Source organism: Natrix helvetica (genome assembly GCF_964273705.1).
Source record: "Natrix helvetica genome assembly, chromosome: 4".
NCBI classification, from domain to species: Eukaryota; Metazoa; Chordata; class Lepidosauria; order Squamata; family Natricidae; genus Natrix; species Natrix helvetica.
Window position 1 is genome coordinate 20,582,388 of NC_138550.1, and position 22,368 is coordinate 20,604,755.

Sequence of the window (22,368 nt, forward strand, 5' to 3'; positions counted from 1 at the left end):
GGAGTTGTAATACATCAAAATCACACAGCCATCAACAGAGATAAATCAAACACATCAACAACATCAGTAATACCAAATCAAACTCCTGAAGATGGATAGTGGAAGGTCAAGTTTTAAAAAAAAACCTTATAAAAGTGATGGTCTTCTAAAACGTCAGGAGAGGATGCTTTATGAAATCTAGAGATAGAATGTTCTAAAATATGGGGCTACAGTGAATGTCTATCATCTTACTGATGCTCTCCTTACCGTTCTTCATTTAGAGGAGAGCTTTCTAACAGGCCTTTCAAAGGCTTTTCTCATCAGATGGACAGATTCATTCTGGCAAGGCAGTACTTGATGTGCTTACTACACCATACAGGTCTTTTAAAAAAAGTCATACACCAACTGCTTCAAAGAAAACACAACTTGATCCAAAATAACTCCTGGGAATGATATTTTTGGTATTTATTGATGAAGAGCATCTCACTTTTGGAGAGATTGATTTTCGGCTTATTTTGTCACGTCTAGAGGCTTGATGTGTACCAGGCACTAGTTCAAGCTTACAATAGCAGCTCTGGTATCATCCAGAGTAACAAAGTACACCTGAGAATCATCTGCATCCAGATGTTACTTGATAAAACAGATGTTGTTGCTAATGTTCATAAATGCAGTAGTAAACATCCCTCATCAGCCAGGCAAAACCATCACTTGTTATTCAAGGAGAGGACCATTTTGTAGAATTTTGCAAGCACTGCGAGGCAGATCCCATTGCTTCCTGGGGATCCTTTGTGAGCAAGCATTAAAGGCATTTAATTTGCCACATGAAAGACACAGTGCCCAAGATCTTAGATGTAATTTGCAAGATTGATTATAACTTGACAGTGGTGTTACTGGATATGCCAGGGTACTTATCTTTAGACTCTGATACTCTTATGCAGCTGCTACTGTAGTCCCATGTAGCATGTTGATAATTTGTACTGGATGACAACCAGTTGTCTTTCCTGTCCCAGAATCCCCTTTTAATTCCATCACAGTAGACATGATTAGTCTATGTGTCAGTGTAGGCAGCATACGGCTTAGTGAATAAATAATGGAAGAATCCTTTCTTTGAGGACCTTTAATTAACAAGTTTGCACAAATGTCATCATTTCCTTTGGGAAAAGATGTTTTTCTTCACCCATTTCCCAGATAATAATAGGTTCCTAGCACAGACCTTTGGCTCTGAAGCCACTGATATCAACCAGGAAAAAAAAATCAATATAATTAGGCACACTGAAGTGCCTGTGGCTTAAAGCACTGACTATCTCTATTTAACGCTTGATGCCTTGGTTTAGTCTGCTCTGTTGTCTGATGGAAGAACTGAAGGCAGAATCAAAATCATTTCATTTGATGGGATAGTTTGTTCAGCGTGATATAAATTCTAAAATGTGCTGCTAGTCACCTTGTTTAACACGAGGGTCCTTGGTGTTCTCTGAGCTTGCTTGTTTTCTTGCAGACGTTTTATTACCCAAACTAGGTAACATCATCAGTGCTAGTAAGGAATGCAGTTTGCTGAACACATCCACCAACTAGCATTCAGAAGATGAAAATTCTTTCACAACATATAGACAGATTTAACCATAAGTTGGGAAAATGTGCCCATTCAGTCCAAGCCAAGTCCAAAAACAGCAGGAAGTTTCTAGGAGATTCAATGGAATGATTATTTTATCCATTGCTGCCTGAAAGTTCCCATCTGCTACAATTCCTTCTAGTGGTGGGTTTCCATATATTTTTTTACTACCGGTTCGCTCGTGCGTGTGCGCACACTCGTGTGTGTGCTCGCCCACGCGCACCACTTCTGCGCATGTGCAGAAGCGTCCATGTGCAGATGGTTGGGCGGGGCCTCCCACTGCCGCCACTACTGGTTCGCCCAATCTGGAGCAAGCCACCTCTGATTCCCTCCTTTTGTGAAATACAGACACTGTAATGAAGAAATAATGGTTATTCACTGGTGATTATATTTCTTTGCTTCCCATTTTCCATCTTTCTGCCCTTGTCCTATGCTTTTATTTTGATTTGTTTTGCACTTGGTTGACAGACTCAGGAATCTGAACAATAAACATAAGCTACAAACCAAGAACATTTATTATAGCAGAAAAGCATGTTCCCATCAAAGTTCTTAAGCTCCATAAGGTTCCGAACATAGGTACAGAGTCTATTTGTGGGAATTCACAGATGACCTGCCAAAATGTAACAGTTATGGGTAAATAGCTAATTCATTTTTTGGGGTAAAATTACTTTTTTTCGTTGAGGATAAGGAAGACGAACATGATGTAGATACGTGAGATCTGTTATCAAATCAATGAAGAGAAAAACAAGCAAAAAATATGCAGAAGCAGCTCAGAAAGCCCCCCTCCTCTTAGTTCACAAAGGGAGGGGATACAGCACAATCAGACTTGCGAAGTTCTCTTGTTATAGCAACGATAAAAATAGTCATAGCCTTTCTGTGGAGTTGATTTCTTTTTGGCCTACTTAGTGGGACTGATATAAATCTTATCACAAGGTTGTGGTAACTGTCTTGTCCAGGTCATCTTCCTTATTCTCTACCATTTTGCTATTTATTTATGTAAAATCTGCTTGTTACTTACCAGATTGTCTACTGCGGTATTTCTGTTTCCTTAACTAGAACAAAGTGTACCAGTTTTGCAGTAAAATTTGTTCCGATGACTATAAGAAGCTGCATTGTATAGTAACGTACTGTGAATACTGTCAAGAGGAGAAGACTTTGCATGAAACGGTAAAATTTTCTGGTATCAAGAGACCATTCTGTAGTGAAGGTATGTTGAATATATGATTGCCAGTATAGTCATGTAGAAGTATAATAAGTAAACAAACAAGCAAAAAGAGTTGTGCAGAATTATTTATTACACTTCTCTATTGGTGAATCATGTACTTCAGTGGCAGCATACGATAATAAAATCGAAACTCCAGTATAAAGTAAAACCAAAAATTAATAATGACAAGACAGATTATTTAAAATAGAAAGTATCTCAAACTGTCTCAACCTAATCCATAACCACAAGGATCCAGCAAGATTAGCAAGTAAGTGTTTGAAGTCCAGTTCATGTGTAAGGGATGAAATGTCATTTACTTTAAATTGAAGTCAGTGTTTGTCAATTGTTTCCTCATATGTACTAATGGGACCAAACTGCAATACTTATATACATTTCTGGTCACCATAATACTAAAAAGATTCAGAGATCTTAGATCAGGGATGTGAAACTCTTGGCGTCACAGTGTCATCACGTGATGTATCGGGACTCCCTGCCCCCCCTTCACTAAAGTGGTCGTGGGCAGCGCATGACTTATCTGGCTCACGGGGCGGGAGTTTGACAGCCCTATCTTAGATAATGTGCAGAGTAGAGCGACAAAGACAAATTGTTTGATGAATGGTTGAGGGAGCGAGCCTAGGAGAGGGTTGTAAAGTATGGTGTAGCGGTATATAAGTCTAAGTGCTATTGCTAATGAAGGATTGGGTGGGGGGACATGATAACTGTCTTCCAGAGTTTGATGGGCTGTCACAGAGAAGAGGGGATTGACTTAGTCTCCAAAACACCAGAGGGCAGGTCAAGAAGTAATGGGTGATCAAATCTAGAAATAAGGGTAACTTTTCTGACAGTGAGAACAATTAATCAATGGCCCCCTGGAGTTGTGGGTGCTTCATCACTGGAAGTTTTCAGAAATAGGTTGGATAATCATTTGACTGGGATGGTATACCAATAGCACTTGGATTTATATACCACTTTACAGTGCTTTACAGCCCTCTAAGCGGTTTACAGAGTCAGCATATTGCCCCTAACAATTTGGGTCCTCGTTATAGGCAACAGAAGCATCCTGGAGAATGCCCTACACCCACATGCACAGGATAATGACGGGGCAGGAAAAGTAGATTTAGATGGATTATTATCTATAAACAATTATAACTGCCTGAAGTAAGCGTAACTTATGGGAAATCAGTGAACCCCCTTTGCAAAAGTTATGTTGGTATGGTCCAAAGGAGAAATGAGAGTTTGCATTGTGAAACATCAGATTTTGTACATAATTTGTAGCAACCTCATGTTGCTGCCCATTATTTCTGCTTTCTCTTGGATTTGGGGCTGTACATAGTGATTTAATAGCTCATATATTTTATGCTGCTCTGAGACTATTTTATCACCTTATGTTCCTGCAATGGGTAGAAATGAGATTTCCTCGAGTACTTATTTCAAAGCAGGGTAGATTATATTCTGTTTCCCTGAAAATAAGACCTTCCCCAGATAATAAGGCCAATTGGGCTTTTGAGCGCATACGCTAAAATAAGCCCTCCCCCAAAATATTGCAGCACAGCAGTAGCCATGAGGTAACCACGCTTGCCACCTCCTGCACCTAAAAAATAATAAGACCTCTCTGAAAATAAGACCCTGTCTTATTTTTTGGGGAAACGCAGTATACTGCTTAGAAAATCCTGATTTAAGTCTATAACTGCTTAGAAAATGAAACAATAATCTTGAACACCTTTCCAATTCCCGTTGAGTGTGTGTTTTTCCTCTTTTGCTATACCACCAGAAGATTCAGTGTAAAAAAAAAGATTGATATCAACCTCATTGGAAACAGTAGAACTATTTGTACATGAAAAATACTACAATATTTTGTTTCTTGTAGTAACGGTGCTATAATTTGTTCACTTAAAGCCAAATAGCTTTTTATTGGTGTTTAAAATAATTATATAGCTGAATAGCCCCCCCTTTTAACCTGGATATAAGTGAGTATAGTGCGGGAAGTCCTTGAGTAATGACTATAAGGGGCAGGCTTGTGATTTACTGATTTTATCATATTTTTTTGCAGCAGTTGTTAAGTGAATGCCATTGCCATTAAGCTAACCAATGTCATAAAACACAATAGCCATTCAATGGCCATTGAAACTTAAAATCCAGGTAGTAAGTACTCTCAGGGAGGTCTGTTGTGGCTTCATATGGTCACTAAGCAGCTGGTTGTAATTCAAGCATTGCCTGTAATTGAATCTAAAGGTAACAAGGACCTCAAAGTTGAATGTGCAAACCATATATAATAAATAAATAAGGTTGATGATGATTGACTTGAGGAGTGGCTAAAATTCTTTCTCAAAAAGGGTATCACCATTTGCAAGAGAACCTTGTAATAGTTACGAAATTAAATGTAAAAATTCCAACTAAGAAACAGATCTGCAGTGGTAAGTAATTTCGGCAAATCATCTAAGCTGCTTCCTTTTTTTCCAGGTTGCAAGCTGCTCTATAAACAAGATTTTGCAAGACGATTAGGATTACGCTGTGTTACTTGCAATTTTTGTTCTCAACTCTGTAAAAAGGGAGCATCAAAGGAACTTGATGGAGTAGTAAGAGATTTCTGTAGTGAAGAGTGTTGCAGAAAATTTCAAGATTGGTACTATAAGGTATTGCAATATTTTACAACCCTCTTTTATGATGATTGCTAAATTACATATCTAAATTATTAGTGATATCTTCCACAATATTGGGGTGTATGTGTCTCTCTCTCTCTCTTCCTCCCTCCCTTCCTTCGTATCTATCTATCTATCTATCTATCTATCTATCTATCTATCTATCTATTTGGTGAAATTCAAAAAATTAGAATATCGTGCAAAAGTTCATTTATTTCAGTAATGCAACTTAAAAGGTGAAACTAATATATGAGATAGACTCATTACATGCAAAGCAAGGTAGTTCAAGCCGTGATTTGTCATAATTGTGATGATTATGGCTTACAGCTCATGAAAACCCCAAATCCACAATCTCAGAAAATTAGAATATTGTGAAAAGGTGCAATATTCTAGGCTCAAAGTGTCCCACTCTAATCAGTTAATTAAGCCATAACACCTGCAAAGGGTTCCTGAGCCTTTAAATGGTGTCTTAGTCTGGTTCAGTAGGAATCACAATCATGGGAAAGACTGCTGACCTGACAGTTGTGCAGAAAACCATCATTGACACCCTCCATAAGGAGGGAAAGCCTCAAAAGGTAATTGCAAAAGAAGTTGGATGTTCCCAAAGTGCTGTATCAAAGCACATTAATAGAAAGTTATGTGGAAGGGAAAAGTGTGGTAGAAAAAGGTGCACAAGCAGGAGGGATGACCGCAGCCTGGAGAGGATTGTCAGGAAAAGGCCATTCAAAAGTGTTGGGGACTTTCACAAGGAGTGGACTGAGGCTGGAGTCAGTGCATCAAGAGCCACCACACACAGACGGATCCTGGACATGGGCTTCAAATGTCGTATTCCTCTTGTCAAGCTGCTCCTGAACAACAAACAATGTCAGAAGCGTCTTACCTGTGCTAAAGAAAAACAGACCTGGTCTGTTGCTCAGTGGTCCAAGGTCCTCTTTTCTGATGAGAGCAACTTTTGCATCTCATTTGGAAACTAAGGACCCAGAGTATGGAGGAAGAGTGGAGAGGCACACACTGCAAGATGCTTGAAGTCCAGTGTGAAGTTTCCACAGTCTGTGTTGATTTGGGGAGCCATGTCATCTGCTGGTGTTGGTCCAACGTGCTTCATTAAGTTCAGGGTCAACGCAGCCATCTACCAGGAGATTTTGGAGCCCTTCATGCTTCCTTCCGCAGACAAGCTTTATGGGGATGCTGACTTCATTTTCCAGCTGCCCACACTGCCAAAAGCACCAAAACCTGGTTCAATGACCGTGGGATTACTGTGCTTGATTGGCCAGCAAACTCGCCTGACCTGAACCCCATAGAGAATCTATGGGGCATTGCCAAGAGAAAGATGAGAGACATGAGACCAAACAATGCAGAAGAGCTGAAGGCCGCTATTGAAGCATCCTGGTCTTCCATAACACCTCAGCAGTGCCACAGGCTGATAGCTTCCATGCCACGCCACATTGAGGCAGTAATTGCTGCAAAAGGGGCCCAAACCAAGTACTAAGAACATATGCATGCTTATACTTTTCAGAGGTCCGATATTGTTCTATGTACAATCCTTGTTTTATTGATTGCATGTAATATTCTAATTTTCTGAGATTATGGATTTGGGGTTTTCATGAGCTGTAACCCATAATCATCACAATTATGACAAATCACGGCTTGAACTATCTTGCTTTGCATGTAATGAGTCTTATCTCATATATTAGTTTCACCTTTTAAGTTGCATTACTGAAATAAATGAACTTTTGCACGATTTCTAATTTTTCAAGTTTCACCTGTGTGTGTGTGTGCGCGCGTACGTACACACACACACACATCTTATAAAAGAATATATACCGTATTTTTCAGAATATAAGACGCACCAAGATTTTGAAGAGGCAATTTCAATTCTTCTATTAGAAGCAGTGCTTTTTCAAAAACTACTTAATTGCTTTTCCAGCAACTATTTTCTTATGCTTCTCATAGCCAACAAGAGAATAGCAATAGCACTTAGACTTATGTACCACTTTACAGTGCTTGATAGCCTTCTCTAAGTGGTTTTACAGAGTCAGCATATTACCCCCAACAATTTGGGTCCTCATTTTACCCACCTCGGAAGGATGGAAGGCTGAGTCAACCTTGAGCCTGATGAGATTCGAACTGCCAAATTGCAGTCAGTCAGCAGAAGAAACCTGCACTACTGCACTCTAACCACTGCGCCACTGAAGCGCATAGGATGCTTGTTAAGATATTTTGATCAAGCCATTATGGGAATTCCCACTGAAACCCTTCCCAGTATGTCTTTTGCTGTGGAAGTAGACTTAGCTCAGCAGAAACATGCAATGGGATAACCTTTAGGCAGCTTACTCAGGTTCCTCTCATGCATACTTCTGCCACACCATTAAAGATAGTCCTCAAATTCATTTAGTAGCCATTCAAAGTTACAATATCATTGAAAAATGTGATTTATAACCTGCTTTCACACTTACTACCATTGCAGCACCCTGCACATGGTCACATCATCAACATTTGGGTGCTTGGCAACTGGCATGTATTTATGACAGTTGCAGTGTCCTTGGTCATGTGGTCACCATTTGTAATCGTCCCAGCTGGTTTCCAGTAAAGTCAATTGGGGGTGGGGGGCCAGATTTGCTTAGCAACTGTGTAATTCCCAATTGCAGTGACTCTCTTAACAACTGTGGCCAAAAAGGTTGTGAAATGGGCCGCAACTCATTTATTCCCTTTAAAAATGGGAGATAATCCTCCAGTGTTCTCTGACTTTTCCTTTTCCTTACTTTCTCATATTAAAATGGGCTCAGATTTTAAGCTAAAGCAGCATCCCAATATCAGAGTTAGATTTAAAGACCTCAGTGTTGTCCTTTTGCATTTCTGAAGAGATTAGCAATGAAATAATTTCTTCGCTCCATTCTTTTTAATTCAGTGATTTGTCCTAGTGTTTGCCATGCCATCTGTTCCGTGCCAGATGTTGCTTTTTTTAAAGGTCTCCAAGCCTATATTGCACCTCTGTCCTTTTCTGGGCATGGCTGCATATTTACTGTGCCCATCCACTTTCAATTCAAGTGGATATCCATCTTTGAGTTGGTAGCAAGAAGAAAGCAATGCAGAGACACTTCCACTCTGAATAAGATGTCTCAGCTTCTTAAATGGTAACGTGTCACCCTATACTTGAGAAAGCTACTTCAATTATCTTAAGAATAATGTTTTCACCAGTTTCTAGGAGGTCAAACATATGGGAGTGATACATGCTTTGGAGAGTAAACTCTTTTAGATAAGGGAAAATGTTCTCATTCATTTGGCTCCTCAAGATATCTCTTAACCCAATAAAAACATACAGGCTTCTTTCTACAAGCATTACCAAAGTTTTCCTTGTCAATCAATGAAAAACAGTAGCCTTTCTTGTATACTTAATTTTGTTCAGAAGAGTATCAGTCCCTTTTGAATTTGTTAATCTTATTTTGCTGCTTATGTTTGTTTGTATTACAGAATTAGAGAGTATTCTCATAGGTAAGGATATACTACCAGAAGCCTCAAATCTTCTCGGATTTTCTGTCTTGTTAGAGAGCACAAGGCATTACTCAATCACGGAGAACTTCATAAACCAACATAGCATTAAAGCATTTATGTAGCACTAATTCTTTTTCCAAATCATTTTAGCTAACAGTATTTTTTTTTTTAAGGCTGCAAGATGTGACTGCTGTAAAAGTCAAGGAACTCTTAAAGAGAAAGTACAGTGGAGAGGGGAAATGAAGCACTTTTGTGATCAGCATTGCCTTCTGCGTTTCTACTGTCAACAAAATGAACCGAATATGGCAACACAAAAAGGACCAGAAAACTTACATTATGGTATTTTCCTTTTACCAACAAATGTGTACATTAATTTTTTTTTAACATTTCAAAAAATGGCAAGTTGAATAAGCTTCTAGAATAGAATAACAGAGTTGGAAGGGAACTTAGAGGTCTTCTAGTCCAACCCCCTGCTTAGGCAGGAAACCCAACACCACTGCAGACAAATGGTTATCCAACATCTTCCTAAAAACTTCCAGTGGAGATAAACCATGGGCATAGTTTCCCCAAGCCATGTGAAATAAGTTTTTATGAGGCTGTATCTGAATAGCAAATGTTTTCCTTTTGATTTATATTCAAACTTGCAATTGTTAGAGTAAAATGACATTAAGGTGGGCATATTGTTATCTGAAGGATTGCACTAAAAATACCTGTAGAAATAATGGTGCTAGAGACGGTGAAACAGCTGCAGCATGAAACTGAGTTTTTGATCCTGAATGTCCTTTGCAATACTACTATGAACAATCCTGAAGCACATTTGCTGATTGTGTGATGCCTGGTCGCTACCTTCCCATCAATCCTAGACTCTCAAGGTGATTGATTTGTGCAAAATGAAGTTGTGCAAGTATTTCTTTTTTTTTTTTAGCACTAATGAAAGCCTGCAAGATCTGTCTCTAATCTGTAAAACATTGCTTATAAAATCAGGAATAGAGTAGAGTAGAGTAGAGTAGAGTAAGAGTAATAGAGTTGGAAGGGATCTTAGAGGTCCAACCCCAGAAACCCTACACCACTTCAGACAAATGGTTATCCAACATCTTAAAAACTTCCAGTATTGGAGCATTCACAATTTCTGGAGGCAAGTTGTTCCACTGATTAATTGTTCTAATCGTAAGGAAATTTCTCCTTAGTTCTTAACTGCTTCTCTCCTTGATTAGTTTCCACCCATTGCTTCTTGTCCTGCCCTGCCCTCAGGTGCTTTGGAGAATACCTTGACTCCCACTTCTTTGTGGCAGCCCCTGAGATATCGGAATACTGCTATCATGGCTTCTCTTTTCTAATATCAGATAACAGAGCATACTTTACTTCAACCTAGGAGATAGGATTACTGAAAGGCTAGATTATCACACATCAGATGAAATTGGCTAGTATAATTAACAATCTGGCTACATAGCTTAACAATTTTTCTTCTTAAGAAAGGTGAGCATGCCACTTTCCCCACACTTATGAAATTAATTAATTAATTTTGAACACAGCTTACTGTTTAACCTTTTACTGGGTAATCTATAAACCTAGCATGACTAGGATAAGATGTTGTGGTATTTATCATCTACGAATTATTGTAAGTAACAAATTACGTTAAGGTTGTTATCTTCTGTTTATAGATCAAAGCTGCCAAACTCCCCGAACAAAAAACACAGTAAGTAAATCATAAAGTATTCAAAATCCGTAGCTAGGATAACAAAATCCCTCACACCCTGAGGATAATTGTATACTGTTTTCTGTCTTAACCCATAACATTCCTCATTATCTGTTAGGATGCATATCCTTTACATTTAAAAAATATGACAAGACATGACAGGCTGTATTCCTTCATGGGTATTTTCAATATTGTAAACTGATAGGAGTTACAGTGAGAAGACTGTACATTTATACTTTGATATTATATGGCTCTCAGTGATCAATATATAAATGTGTAATTGTTGAGCTAACGTACAAATACAAAGTTGCAAATAATAACAAAACACATTTATCTTAATGAATAAATTGTGTAGTAATCACTTTTGTAATAATTTTAAGTAGCTAATTTGTTTAGAACCTGTTATTCTCCATTTAAAATGATAAATTAAGGTACTTAATTTTTGAAAAGAGTTAGCTGAGGATTTTGAGAAGTTTTCTCCTTTCCTTCATGGATTCTTTTTCTCAAATGAATCTTTCTCCTGTAAAAGAAGTTGAAATGTAATTTATTTTATCATTTGCAATTCCTAAAAATTTACTTTTTTAAAAAAATCTGCAGGGATCAGCCCCGCCTCCTTCCCCTACACCAAATAAAGAAATGAAGAACAAAGCAGTTCTCTGCAAACCACTAACGATGACAAAAGCTACCTTCTGTAAACCCCACATGCAAACAAAATCTTGTCAGACAGGTATTTATTTAATAGAAGGAACTGTTCTTATGTATGGCGTTCTGTCAGAGTATTCATTTATGGTTGGGTACAGTGGTGGGATTAAATTTTTTTTACTACCGGCTTGGTGGGTGAGGCTTGGTGGGCGTGGCAGGGGAAGGATACTGCAAAATCCCCATTCCCTCCCCACTCCTGGGGGAAGGTTACTGCAAAATCTCCATTCCCTCCCCACCCCACTAACCTGCTTTCCAGCTCCATTCTCCTGTTCAGGGCAACAAAAGAAGATCGGCTGGGAGGCAGGGGGGGGGCAGTCTATTTGCCGGTTTTCCGAACTACTCAAAATTTCCGCTACCAGTTCTCCATAACCTGTCAGAACTGGCTGAATACCACCTCTGGTTGGGTCACTTTATGAGATGTATGCAGTGGTGGCAAGTAACATTACAAATTGTCTTTTATTGTAGATGATGACTGGAAGAAAGAATATGTCCCCGTGCCTATTCCTGTACCTGTATATGTACCTGCTCCTATGCATATGTATAGTCAAACTGTTCCAGTTCCTACAACGGTTCCTGTTCCAGTAAGCTAGGTTTCAGTCTACATTTGAATTTCATTTTTCTCTCTCTTGGTTCTATCAAAATTCACCATACCAGCATTCCTGGCTTCCTTACTTATGGAAATGCTTGGGAGATGCTGGAATTACCATATTTTCCGCTCCATAAGACGCACCAGACTATAAGACGCATTCACCACCAGTCAGCTGAGCGACGACTGGATCCTGGCCTCCCGTAGCCCTGCCGATCAGTGGGCTGGCTGACCGGAAATGCCACCATTGCTGCCTCCTCATGTCTGCTGCCTCCGCCAGGGAATACTGGAGCTTTTGCCACTGAGCAGCTGATCGGTGGTTGGATCAGCCTCCCAGAATATCGTGATCAGCTGTTCCAGGCGGCACTGATGCAATATTCGCTCCATAAGATGCACAGACGTTTCCACCCACTTTTGGGCCGGTGTGTGTGTGTGTGTGTGTGTGTGTGTGTGTTACGTCTTATGGAGTGAAAAATATAGTAAACCTATCCTAGTGTGATTCATCTTGGCTTCAGGTTTACTATACAACACAGAGCAAACAAAAGGGGAAAGGGCCAGACCCCAGAAGGGGAATCTGTTTTTTTTTTTTTTAAGTAATAGAACAGCAGTCAAGATCAAGAGGGATCTATGAAGATCATGCCAGGGATAAAATGGTGATCAGGGATTGGCCTGAGGTTGGTAAATGAGGACCCAGATTGTTGGGGCCAATAAGCTGACATTTGTATATCTCTCAGAGAATGCTGGAAGTACTATGGAGAGATTTACAAGTGCTGTTGTTATTGCTATAAATGCCTGAAACACGCTAGATGACATCTGTTCATATTTTCTGATATATACATGTTCAATTCATAGTTAAGCCTGCATCATCACTTCTCATCAACCACTCCACCAGATTAGACTATCAGTACTCATATGCAGTATATCAATCCCTTTTCTGTTAGTTTTACAGACTCACAACACATCTATTTTTCTTCTACTCATTTAATTTGTTAATATATTATCATTATTTCTCTTCTACTTCTCATTCTAAATCATAAATAGATCTGTCTATAGCTACTCAGATGAAATGTCCATCAGAGCTTTGGTTAATTAGTGCTTTCACAATACTTTGATTGTATTTTTTATAAATTCAGGGAAGATACAGTCTAAGCCAGGGGTGTCAAACTTGCAGCCACACATGACGTATCAGGACTCCCCCCCCCCCCTTTGCTAAACAGGGCATAAATGTGGCCAGTGCAATTTGACAGAACTGATCTAAACTATCAGCCTAGGTATCTTGCCAGAGGTAGCATAATTCCCTACTTATTTATTGTACTGATTAGGGCCAGTCTGCTACAAGTGCAACTAATGTTTGACCCCATGCATGTTTATGCTATTGTAAGTAGGCTAGGATTCAGAAGGTACTTTTCATACCAAAATACCATCATCGGTTCAAAGGTACATACAATAACATGGATATTTTAAAATACCATTAAATGCTACAAAGTCTTTATCCAGTTCTTCTCTGTATTTCACTTGATAACGGCCCTTAGCAAAGATACAATATTATGATTTATATTCTAGGTTCCGGTTCCAATTTTTCTGCCTACTACGCTGGATAGCAGTGAGAAGATACTTGAAGCAATAGTAGAACTAAAAAATAAAAATCCCCCCAGTCCTGAAGAGACTTTGGATTCATTGAATGTAACAGAAGATATTTCTGAAAAAAAAGAGCACGTAGAATCTGCAGAGCTCCAAAGTATGTCTTTAATTTTTATTTTGCCAATATTGGTGGTCTATGTCATTAGTTTTTCTGTCATACGTTGTCCATCTTTGATTTACTTACATAAAACAGCATAATTTTTGCATCAATCAATTAGCACAGCATATAGCAATTTCTGCAGTTGCAATACCAGGAAAAGGAACTACATGAAAGAAAGTAGAATAAAACTTGAGTGACTCAAGGAAATGAAAATATGAGCTAGGTATGAAAAAGAAACGAACTATTGTTCTGTTTGAGTTAGAGAAAGCACGTGATAAAGCTAAGGCTGAAATTGTAAAATGTTTAGCATGAATACATACAGAGTTGTAAGTAAGTTGTTAAATGGAGTAAGAATGGTACAGGATAGAAGTAGGCATGGGTGAAAATAAATTGAATGCTTAGTAAATTACTCAACAATGAGCAGAATATAAGACCAAGATGTATAATATACAAAGACATAAGAAATAAAGAATATGTGTGTTAACACTAGAGATGTGCTTATTGGGAATATGAATTTGTACATGCTTTTTTTGTATGACGCCAGAATGAGATTGATTTATAGCAAATGTTAGATAAATTGTATGAGTATTACGGGTCTGAAAAGTGAATGTCTTAAAGACCAAGGTAATTGTGTTTGAGAACATAAAATGAAAATGTTACACAGTGATGGAAAACTGGAGCACCTACTAAAATGTTTATTACAGATAGGAAGATGGATAGGAGAAAAGTGGTGAGCAGTATGTGGTTTCTTCTAAGGAGTTTATGGTCCTCAGTAGAAGCCAAAATGGTTGGGTACAGGAGTGTACCTCTGCCTTCATTTCTGTTGTACAGAAATGAGAACTGAATATGTCATGAAAACATACAAATTAGCATAGTGGCGAGTATCTGTAGCTCAGGTGTAGGATGAGGTTTTATTACCAGGCTACGTAACATCTTCAACGGAGTTTAGGGGATGTCCGTGTCAGTGTTCTGTTTATAAGGGCTTAGGTGTGGGTGTGTCAAGTGAGGATCTTGTGACAGATCTTGTGATGAGTCATCTGTGAGTCTTGTGATGGGTCTTGTGATATTACCTCAGGTTAGGGTCGTTTGGAGGTGAACTGCTGGTGTGTGTGAGCCGGGGAGGAGAAATTGCATGAGGCGGTTGAAGGTCGGTACTGGCTCTGGTTGGCTGTGCGGTTGATTTGGATTCTGAGGGGTTCGTTGAGGCTGGTTGTAGGTCATTGTGTCCGTTGAAGATGTTACCTAGCCTGGCAATGAAACGTTTGGAAACCAACCCACAAGCTCAGAGAACGAACCTTTACCCTCAACATACAAATTAGTTGAACATTGCAGAATTTTTAAAAATATGCGTGGTAAATCAATAGATGAAATGGGTGTTATATGAATCTGGATTGTCCCAAAACCGCTACTCCCCCCCCTTCCCCCAATGCATGCCCCTCCCCCTTTGACAACATTTTGCTGACTCCTGGGGCAGAATGGAAGGATTTATATTCTTTGCAGTCATCAGTCGTTGAGGCCACTTGGGGGATTATCAGGAGCCTTCTTGGAAAGGTTCCAAGTCCTTCTTGCTATGTGTTGTACTGTGTTGTAAACAGGAGATAGGTAGTGTTGCATCACTCCCCCTCTGTTGAGAGAGGGCTGTTCGGTTTTAATAACGTATATATAGCCTCATTGACTCACTTTTCAAACCAATGGTCATTCTCTGTCCAGATTGTGAACCTTTCTGCCTTCGAAAGAGTGACCCTTGTCTTTCAGATGCAGATTTACTGCTGAATCCTGTCCTGATGAGTTTGTTCTCCTGTGTTATGCCATGCATTTGTGAAGTTGTTTGATGTCCCCAATGTACAGGTCTGAACATGTCTCATTGCATTGTACTGCATATACAACATTGCTCTGCTTATACAATACAATACAATAGTAGAGTTGGAAGGGACCTTGGAGGTCTTCTAGTCCAACCCCTTGCCTAGGCAGGAAACCCTATACCGTTTCAGACAAATGGCTATCCAACATCTTCTTAAAGACTTCCAGTGTTGGGGCATTCACAACTTCTGGAGGCAAGCTGTTCCACTGATTAATTGTTCTAACTGTCAGGAAGTTTCTCCTCAGTTCTAAGTTGCTTCTCTCCTTGATTAGTTTCCACCCATTGCTTCTTGTTCTGTCCACAGGTGCCTTGGAGAATAGTTTGACTCCCTCTTCTTTGTGGCAACCCCTGAGATATTGGAACACTGCTATCATGTCTGCCCTCTTCCTTCTTTTCATTAAACTAGACATACCCAGTTCCTGCAACCGTTCTTCATATGTTTTAGTCTCCAGTCCCCAAATCATCTTTGTTGCTCTTCTCTGCACTCTTTCTAGAGTCTCCACATCTTTTCTACATCGTGGCGACCAAAACTGAATGCAGGATTCCAAGTGTGGCCTTACCAAGGCATTATAAAGTGGTATTAACACTTCACGTGATCTTGATTCTATCCCTCTGTTGATGCAGCCTAGAACTGTGTTGGCTTTTTTGGCAGCTGCTGCATACTGCTGGCTCATATTTAAATGGTTGTCCATTAGGACTCCAAGGTCCCTCTCACAGTTACTACTATTGAGGAAGGTACCACCTATACCTATGCATTTTGTTTTTCTTGCATAAATGTAGAACCTTACTCTTTTCACCATTGAATTTCATTTTGTTAGCTAGTGCCCAATGTTCAAGTTTGTCAAAATCCTTCTGTATCTTAAGCCTGTCTTCTGGAGTGTTGGCTATTCCTGCCAGCTTGGTGTCATTGTTTTGTGTCTGGATGTTTTATCCTGGGGCTGCAGAAGCTTCTGTCTTAATGTATTCCTGGGTTTAAAGTGTGCACATATGTTGTGTTTGTTGAAAATCCTTTTGAGATTTTCTGATATTCCTGCCAGGTATAGAACAACAAGGTCACTCTCTTGTGTTGTTCATTTCTCTGTCTGTCATGGCACAAACAGAGCAATGTTATATATGCAGTGCAAATGCAACAAGACATGTGCACACCTGTACACACTACTTCATAAACGCATGGCACAACATACTTAAATCTAGCAGAAAATAAATCCTGTGAACCAAGTTGGAACCATTGGAACCCGAACAAACTCAGTTAGGACAGTATTGATCATTTTGTTCCTTTCGGCTTTTTTTCTGGAAGAAGTGACTCAGCATTACTAATAGCAACCCCCTCCATCCTAAGGGATGAAGTCAGTAAGGATCTGTCCTTGTAGACGTAGGTAGCTGGATGCATTCCCACTCTTAACAAAGATAAATTCAGATATTAGAATGTTTTCCTCCCTGAAATTGTAATTTCTTGTATTTGGGATATACTTCTGGATATGAAGCACACCTACTACAAACCTGAATTTCTGTATGGGAGTATCTTTGGTCAGTAAAAGTTTGGTATTTCATGAGGGCATTATAGGAGCTGTGTAATGCAATTACCAAAATGCCCACACATAAACTGAAAAGGAGAGAGAGAAATGGGTATAGGTGGTCAGTCTAACGAAGAAAATCTTAAAAGTTCTAAAACTCACTTTTATTTGGTTTGGGTATCTTATCGACACTGTTTGGGAAGAGGATAATGTGTATCAAGGTGCCCGTGAGCATTGTGTTGTTAATTTCTGGTTTTTGAGCTTTGAATTATGTAATGGTCCAAATATATCACTTCGTCTAATTTTCAACAGTCTTGTTGCTTTTTTCATTTTTTTTTAAAGGCAGTGATGCTTGGATTAATAAACTTTTTTCTTTCCTTAAATATTACATATCACTTTACAACACATAAAGGCTCATTTATATCAGATATATTTGTATGCTTGCCTGCTTTTGCTGCCTTATGGCACCAAATCACCTTTTATTGAATAGTGCATAGATTATACCAAAGAGAATGGTAACATATTTGTCTTTATTCAATTATAGATGTAATAATTGAGACAGAATTGCTTAATTCTGTGACAGAAACACAGACAAGTTTGCCTGATGTCCCATATGAGCCAGACCTTGATATCGAGGTTGATTTTCCTAGAGGTTTGTGCATTGATTTATAGCATGATTACTTGCTTTCTGTTTTAAAAGATTGCTTCTATATCCCCATGAAAAAATGGAGGTGGTTTATGTTTACAGGTAGTCCTTGACTTACGATTACAGTTGAGCTGCAAGTTTCTGTTGCTAAAGAGACAGCTGTTAAGCAAGTTGTGTCCCGTTTTATGACAGTTTTGCTACAATTGTTAAGTGAATCACATGGTTGTAAGTGAATCTGGCTTCTGCCATTGTCTTTTCTTGTCAGAAGGCAACTGTGAAGGTCACAAATGGTGATCACATGACTCCAGGACACTGCAACTCTCATAAATTATTTGCCAGTTGCCAAGCGCCCGAATTTTGATCATATGTCCTTGGGGATGCTGCAGTGGTCCTAAGTGTGAAAAATGGTCATAAGTCACTTTTTTCACTACCGTTACCACTGTGAATGATCACCGTGAATGGTTGTAAGTTGAGGACTACCTGTATTAGATTTTTAACTCAAACTTTTATGAATCTGCAATATTCCAGTGTCCACGTTCAAACAAAATAGATAACTGTTCTGAAACCACCACTACCCCCCACGCCTGTGAATAAACCAGAACACAGGCTTGGCTGTTTGCCACTGTTTAATTGCTGAGATAACGAATCCTTTGGCTGAGGGCCCAGATAACTCACGTTCAATAGAGCAACCCAGATAATTCAAATGAAGCAACGCAGATAGTCCAAACGAGCTAGAATACACAGATAGATTTTCTTAACTACTAATTCGAATGGTTGTTTCCTGCAAATGTCCCCTCCCAACGCCTCACCTATAAACTCTCTTGGGAGGGGCCAATCCACAACCACCTGTGCTTAATCATCTTCTGTGAGTCTGCCTACGGAGTTGCTGCTTCCGTTTCTCAGCCCTTCTCAATCTAGCATCAGGGACAAACTGCCTTTGATCCTCCCCACTGCTCCATGCCTCAGGCGCCTCCTGGTGGCCAGCCTCTCTGGTCTGAGTCTGAACCCTGAACAGGGTCCTCCACATCGTCCAGGGCAGACTCATATGGTTCCTCGCTATCCGAGTCCATCAGCAGCTCAACCGGATCCTGCTGGGCCACAGCAGATAAACTAATAACTTTTTGAAGGAAAAATAGATGATCATAGATGCTCTATTCAATCAAGAAATAAAAATAAGACTGCAACTCAGATCACAAATTTCTTTTTACAAAATTAAAATGTAAACTTGAGAAAGCAAATAAAACCATCAGACCAACAATATATGTCGATGGTACTCTTTATGTTTAGGCAGTGGGGCTAAAGAGAAGATTGAATTATATTTGATTAATAATGTTTGAAAAGGCACTATTGCCTCTTTAAAGAAGTAAAGGGTAATAATAAAACAGGGACCACAGATATATTTAAGCAAAAGTTTGAAATTAAGGAATCTTTCATGCAAAGATGTCCACGAAAAATCCAAAGTCAATAAGAAAGTCAGAGATAAATATAGACAAAATATCTTGGTGCTGAGTCATCACAGGAATATGGGACAAGAGTACATTTAACTGCTAGCTGTTACATAAAACTCTGAAAGCTAAATTGTCAAAAGACTAAATGAAGGAAAATGGATGCTTTTCAATTGCAGTGCTGCAGGAAATTGGTTTTATTTATTCATTGTATATGCTGCCCAACTCCTAGTGATTCTGCACAAGGCGCAAATATGGGAACAAAGAAAATTTAAACCACATCATCTTAAGGGACCTTCATTCACTAAGCCTGGCGAAGAGCCAGGTCTTCCAAGCCTTCAAAACACAGTAAGGTGGGGACCATCTTAATCTCCGGGGGAATCTTATTCCAGAGGGCAGGTGTTCCTACAGAGAAAGCACACTTCCAAGACCATGAAAGATGACACTGAAAAGCACTCAGAGCGCCCCAACCCTGCCAGGAAAACGCTTTAAGTCACAAGAAAAACAAACCAATACTTCCATGAAGTTAAAACAGAATGCCTGTGAAAGAAGTAGTAATGAAGCTAAAATTTCAGTATTTGAGCACAAAAGACAAGCCAATTGAAATGCTTGGAAAACCTGAAGGCAATTATAAAAGATCCCTACAGAATACAAAGTGGCTAGGTACTATTATTAACACAAGCTTGAGTTTACAAAAATTCGGACAGTTACTATCAGACAGTCTTGGCGAAATGAAGTCCATGGGGAGGAATGAGAATAGCACCACTTTTGGGAAAGAACCAGTTTAGGGAAACTGACTTGGAACATTTTTGGAAAGAAGCTCTATGCATGAAAAGATGCAAAAGATCATATAGGAATAGGACAAGGGTGGGATTCAGCCGGTTCTGACTGGTTTGGGCGAACGGGTAGCTCCAACAATCAGCTGAGAGCGAACCGGTTCGCTCTGATGATCGCCCACCCGCCCTTAATCTTTACTTACCTATATCTTCTCAGCTGATTAGCGTGACTGAGCAGATTGCCGTGCCTCAGCTGTGTTACTCCCTAAGCAGTAACATTGAAGTTAAGTTTTAATCAAACTCTGCTGGTTGTTAAACGGGCAGGATCCCAACACTGGAATAGGCAAATTCCGGAAAATTGTGTTCATGTGTGCACGCGCGCCCGCACATGAATTTATTTAATTGCATTATATAGGCTACAGACTAGAATTAAAGTTGATGAGGATTCAGTTATTAAAGTATTTTTATATACAGAAAGACCTAATAATTTAAGTAATTTGTGTTTGTGTGTGTGTGTGTGTGTATGTGTGTTTTACAAAGAAAGTAAAGAGGGAGAGAATGTCAGATATAATGGATATGTTAATTAAAATAACTATAATATTTGCTTTCATTGTTTTCTACAATTGTTAAAAGTACCTTTGAATCCTGAGTAAAACATATTGTGAAACAAATAATTCCTTCATCATTTATAAATGTATGTACAAAATGTTGGACTGCATGTTTACTATATCCTTAGTGGTTACTCTTTTATATAATATGCAGCAACAGAAGAACTTGACACAGAGAATGAATTTTTGCTACCACCTGTATTTGGAGAAGAATACGAGGAACAGCCAAGACCTCGAAGTAAAAAGAAGGTATAATCTATATTTTTATTAGAGTGGTAAACATAAATAGTGTCTTCTTTGTTTGTGTCTTCTTGTGATGGGAGTCTGATAACTGTACCTTGAGGGGCAATGAGGCAAGTGACTTGTGCTTCTTGGTATTGTTTTATACGCTGTGTGCCTTTCCAAATATAATTTACGGTGTGAAATAGACATTGGCTTTTTGTATACATTCATGAACACAACTAATTTAAGAATCTCAAGCTTCACTCCCAATGCCCAGTTCATAGTTGGTACCTATGGCTTACTTGGATCTCACTTCTCTTTAACAGAAAAAGCATCATTGACTGTTCAATATTAATAAGCACTATTAATTAACAAAGTCCATTTCGATGGCAGGGACTAAAGAGAAAAGCGGTATCAGAATACCATTCTCAAGATGATGGCTCTGAAAACTCAGAGTGCAGTTTTCCTTTCAAGTATGCATATGGTGTAAATGCATGGAAACACTGGGTAAAAGCTAGGAACCTAGAGGAAGATCTGTCGGTACTAGATGAGCTAAAATCAAGTAAGTATCTCGCATACCTTTAAATCTTTAGTTTAAAACATACAGACAGTATGTCCAACAGATAAGACTGTAGACCTTGGGTATGAATTTAGATTTTGTTTTTGTAATGGGGTTGTGAAGAGCACATTATGTCTTCGTCTTCAGAATCTGATCAGTCAAATGAGGTCATTGTATGGGGACATTTACTGCAAAGGCACTAAGCATTAAGCATAGCCTAGAAATCAATACTTTAAGTGAAAAGCCCTTACTGTATGTCTTATGTTTGAAAGAGGTTTTTATGGTGATGTTTGCAATTTTTGAATATGTTTCCTTTATTTTGTACTCATCTGATGGGTGCTTTATTTTATCAATAAGAGACAGCATTACATGATACCCTACATTTCCCACTACAGCAAAGTCAGTAAAATTGAAAGAAGATATTATATCACATACTTCTACCGAGCTAAATTTTGGGCTGGCACACTTTGTAAATGAAGTCCGAAGACCAAACGGAGAAAACTATGCACCTGACAGTATCTATTATTTGTGTCTTGGGATTCAGGAAGTGAGTAATTTAAATATTAGATAATCTGCATGTGGTTTTTTCAAATAAATGTGATTTACAGAACATAGAATCATCAGTTGAAATATTAGCTGCATTTACACTTTCTACAAAGCCATGGTTTAATGTTATGTAGATCAGTTGGAATGAACAGAAGCAGGTCCCAAGCTTATGTACTTTTTCTACTCCTGTTCTTCTATGGCAGGGCTGTCAAATTTGGGGTTGCGGGCCAGATGCATCACATGTTGGCCACACCCACACCCGGTTTATCAAAGGAGAAAAACTCACGATGCGTCATGTGACAAGGCTGTGATGACGCAACTTTGACACCTCTCTTTTATGGGCTGGAAAACTCATATTTACACTCCCTGAATTTCAGCTTTTCGTTGCACACTATCTAAGGATCATGTTTTATAACAAACCCTGGCCAGTTTTAAAGAAAGGCTCCTCTAAGTCATGTGTTTTGAGATTGATTTGATTGACTTGAGATTGATCCTTGGAATAGAATGAGAGGTTGTGTAAAAATCACTCCCTACCTCCTTGAA

General features: G+C 39.0%; 1 protein-coding gene across 5 annotated transcripts in view; it reads left to right on the top strand.

The window, feature by feature from the left end:
* The window catches only part of ZMYM2 (zinc finger MYM-type containing 2), an 84,275-nt gene that overhangs the window by 56,590 nt on the left and 5,317 nt on the right, over positions 1–22,368 (top strand). For all 5 annotated transcript variants that reach the window (XM_081950182.1, XM_081950181.1, XM_081950185.1 and 2 more), the window contains 11 exons: positions 2,645–2,795; positions 5,253–5,425; positions 9,097–9,262; positions 10,585–10,619; positions 11,217–11,346; positions 11,787–11,902; positions 13,471–13,645; positions 17,568–17,675; positions 20,653–20,747; positions 21,114–21,282; positions 21,675–21,826. In XM_081950182.1, coding sequence (XP_081806308.1) covers positions 2,645–2,795; positions 5,253–5,425; positions 9,097–9,262; positions 10,585–10,619; positions 11,217–11,346; positions 11,787–11,902; positions 13,471–13,645; positions 17,568–17,675; positions 20,653–20,747; positions 21,114–21,282; positions 21,675–21,826 — 1,470 coding nt within the window. The remainder of the gene's footprint in view (positions 1–2,644; positions 2,796–5,252; positions 5,426–9,096; positions 9,263–10,584; positions 10,620–11,216; positions 11,347–11,786; positions 11,903–13,470; positions 13,646–17,567; positions 17,676–20,652; positions 20,748–21,113; positions 21,283–21,674; positions 21,827–22,368) is intronic.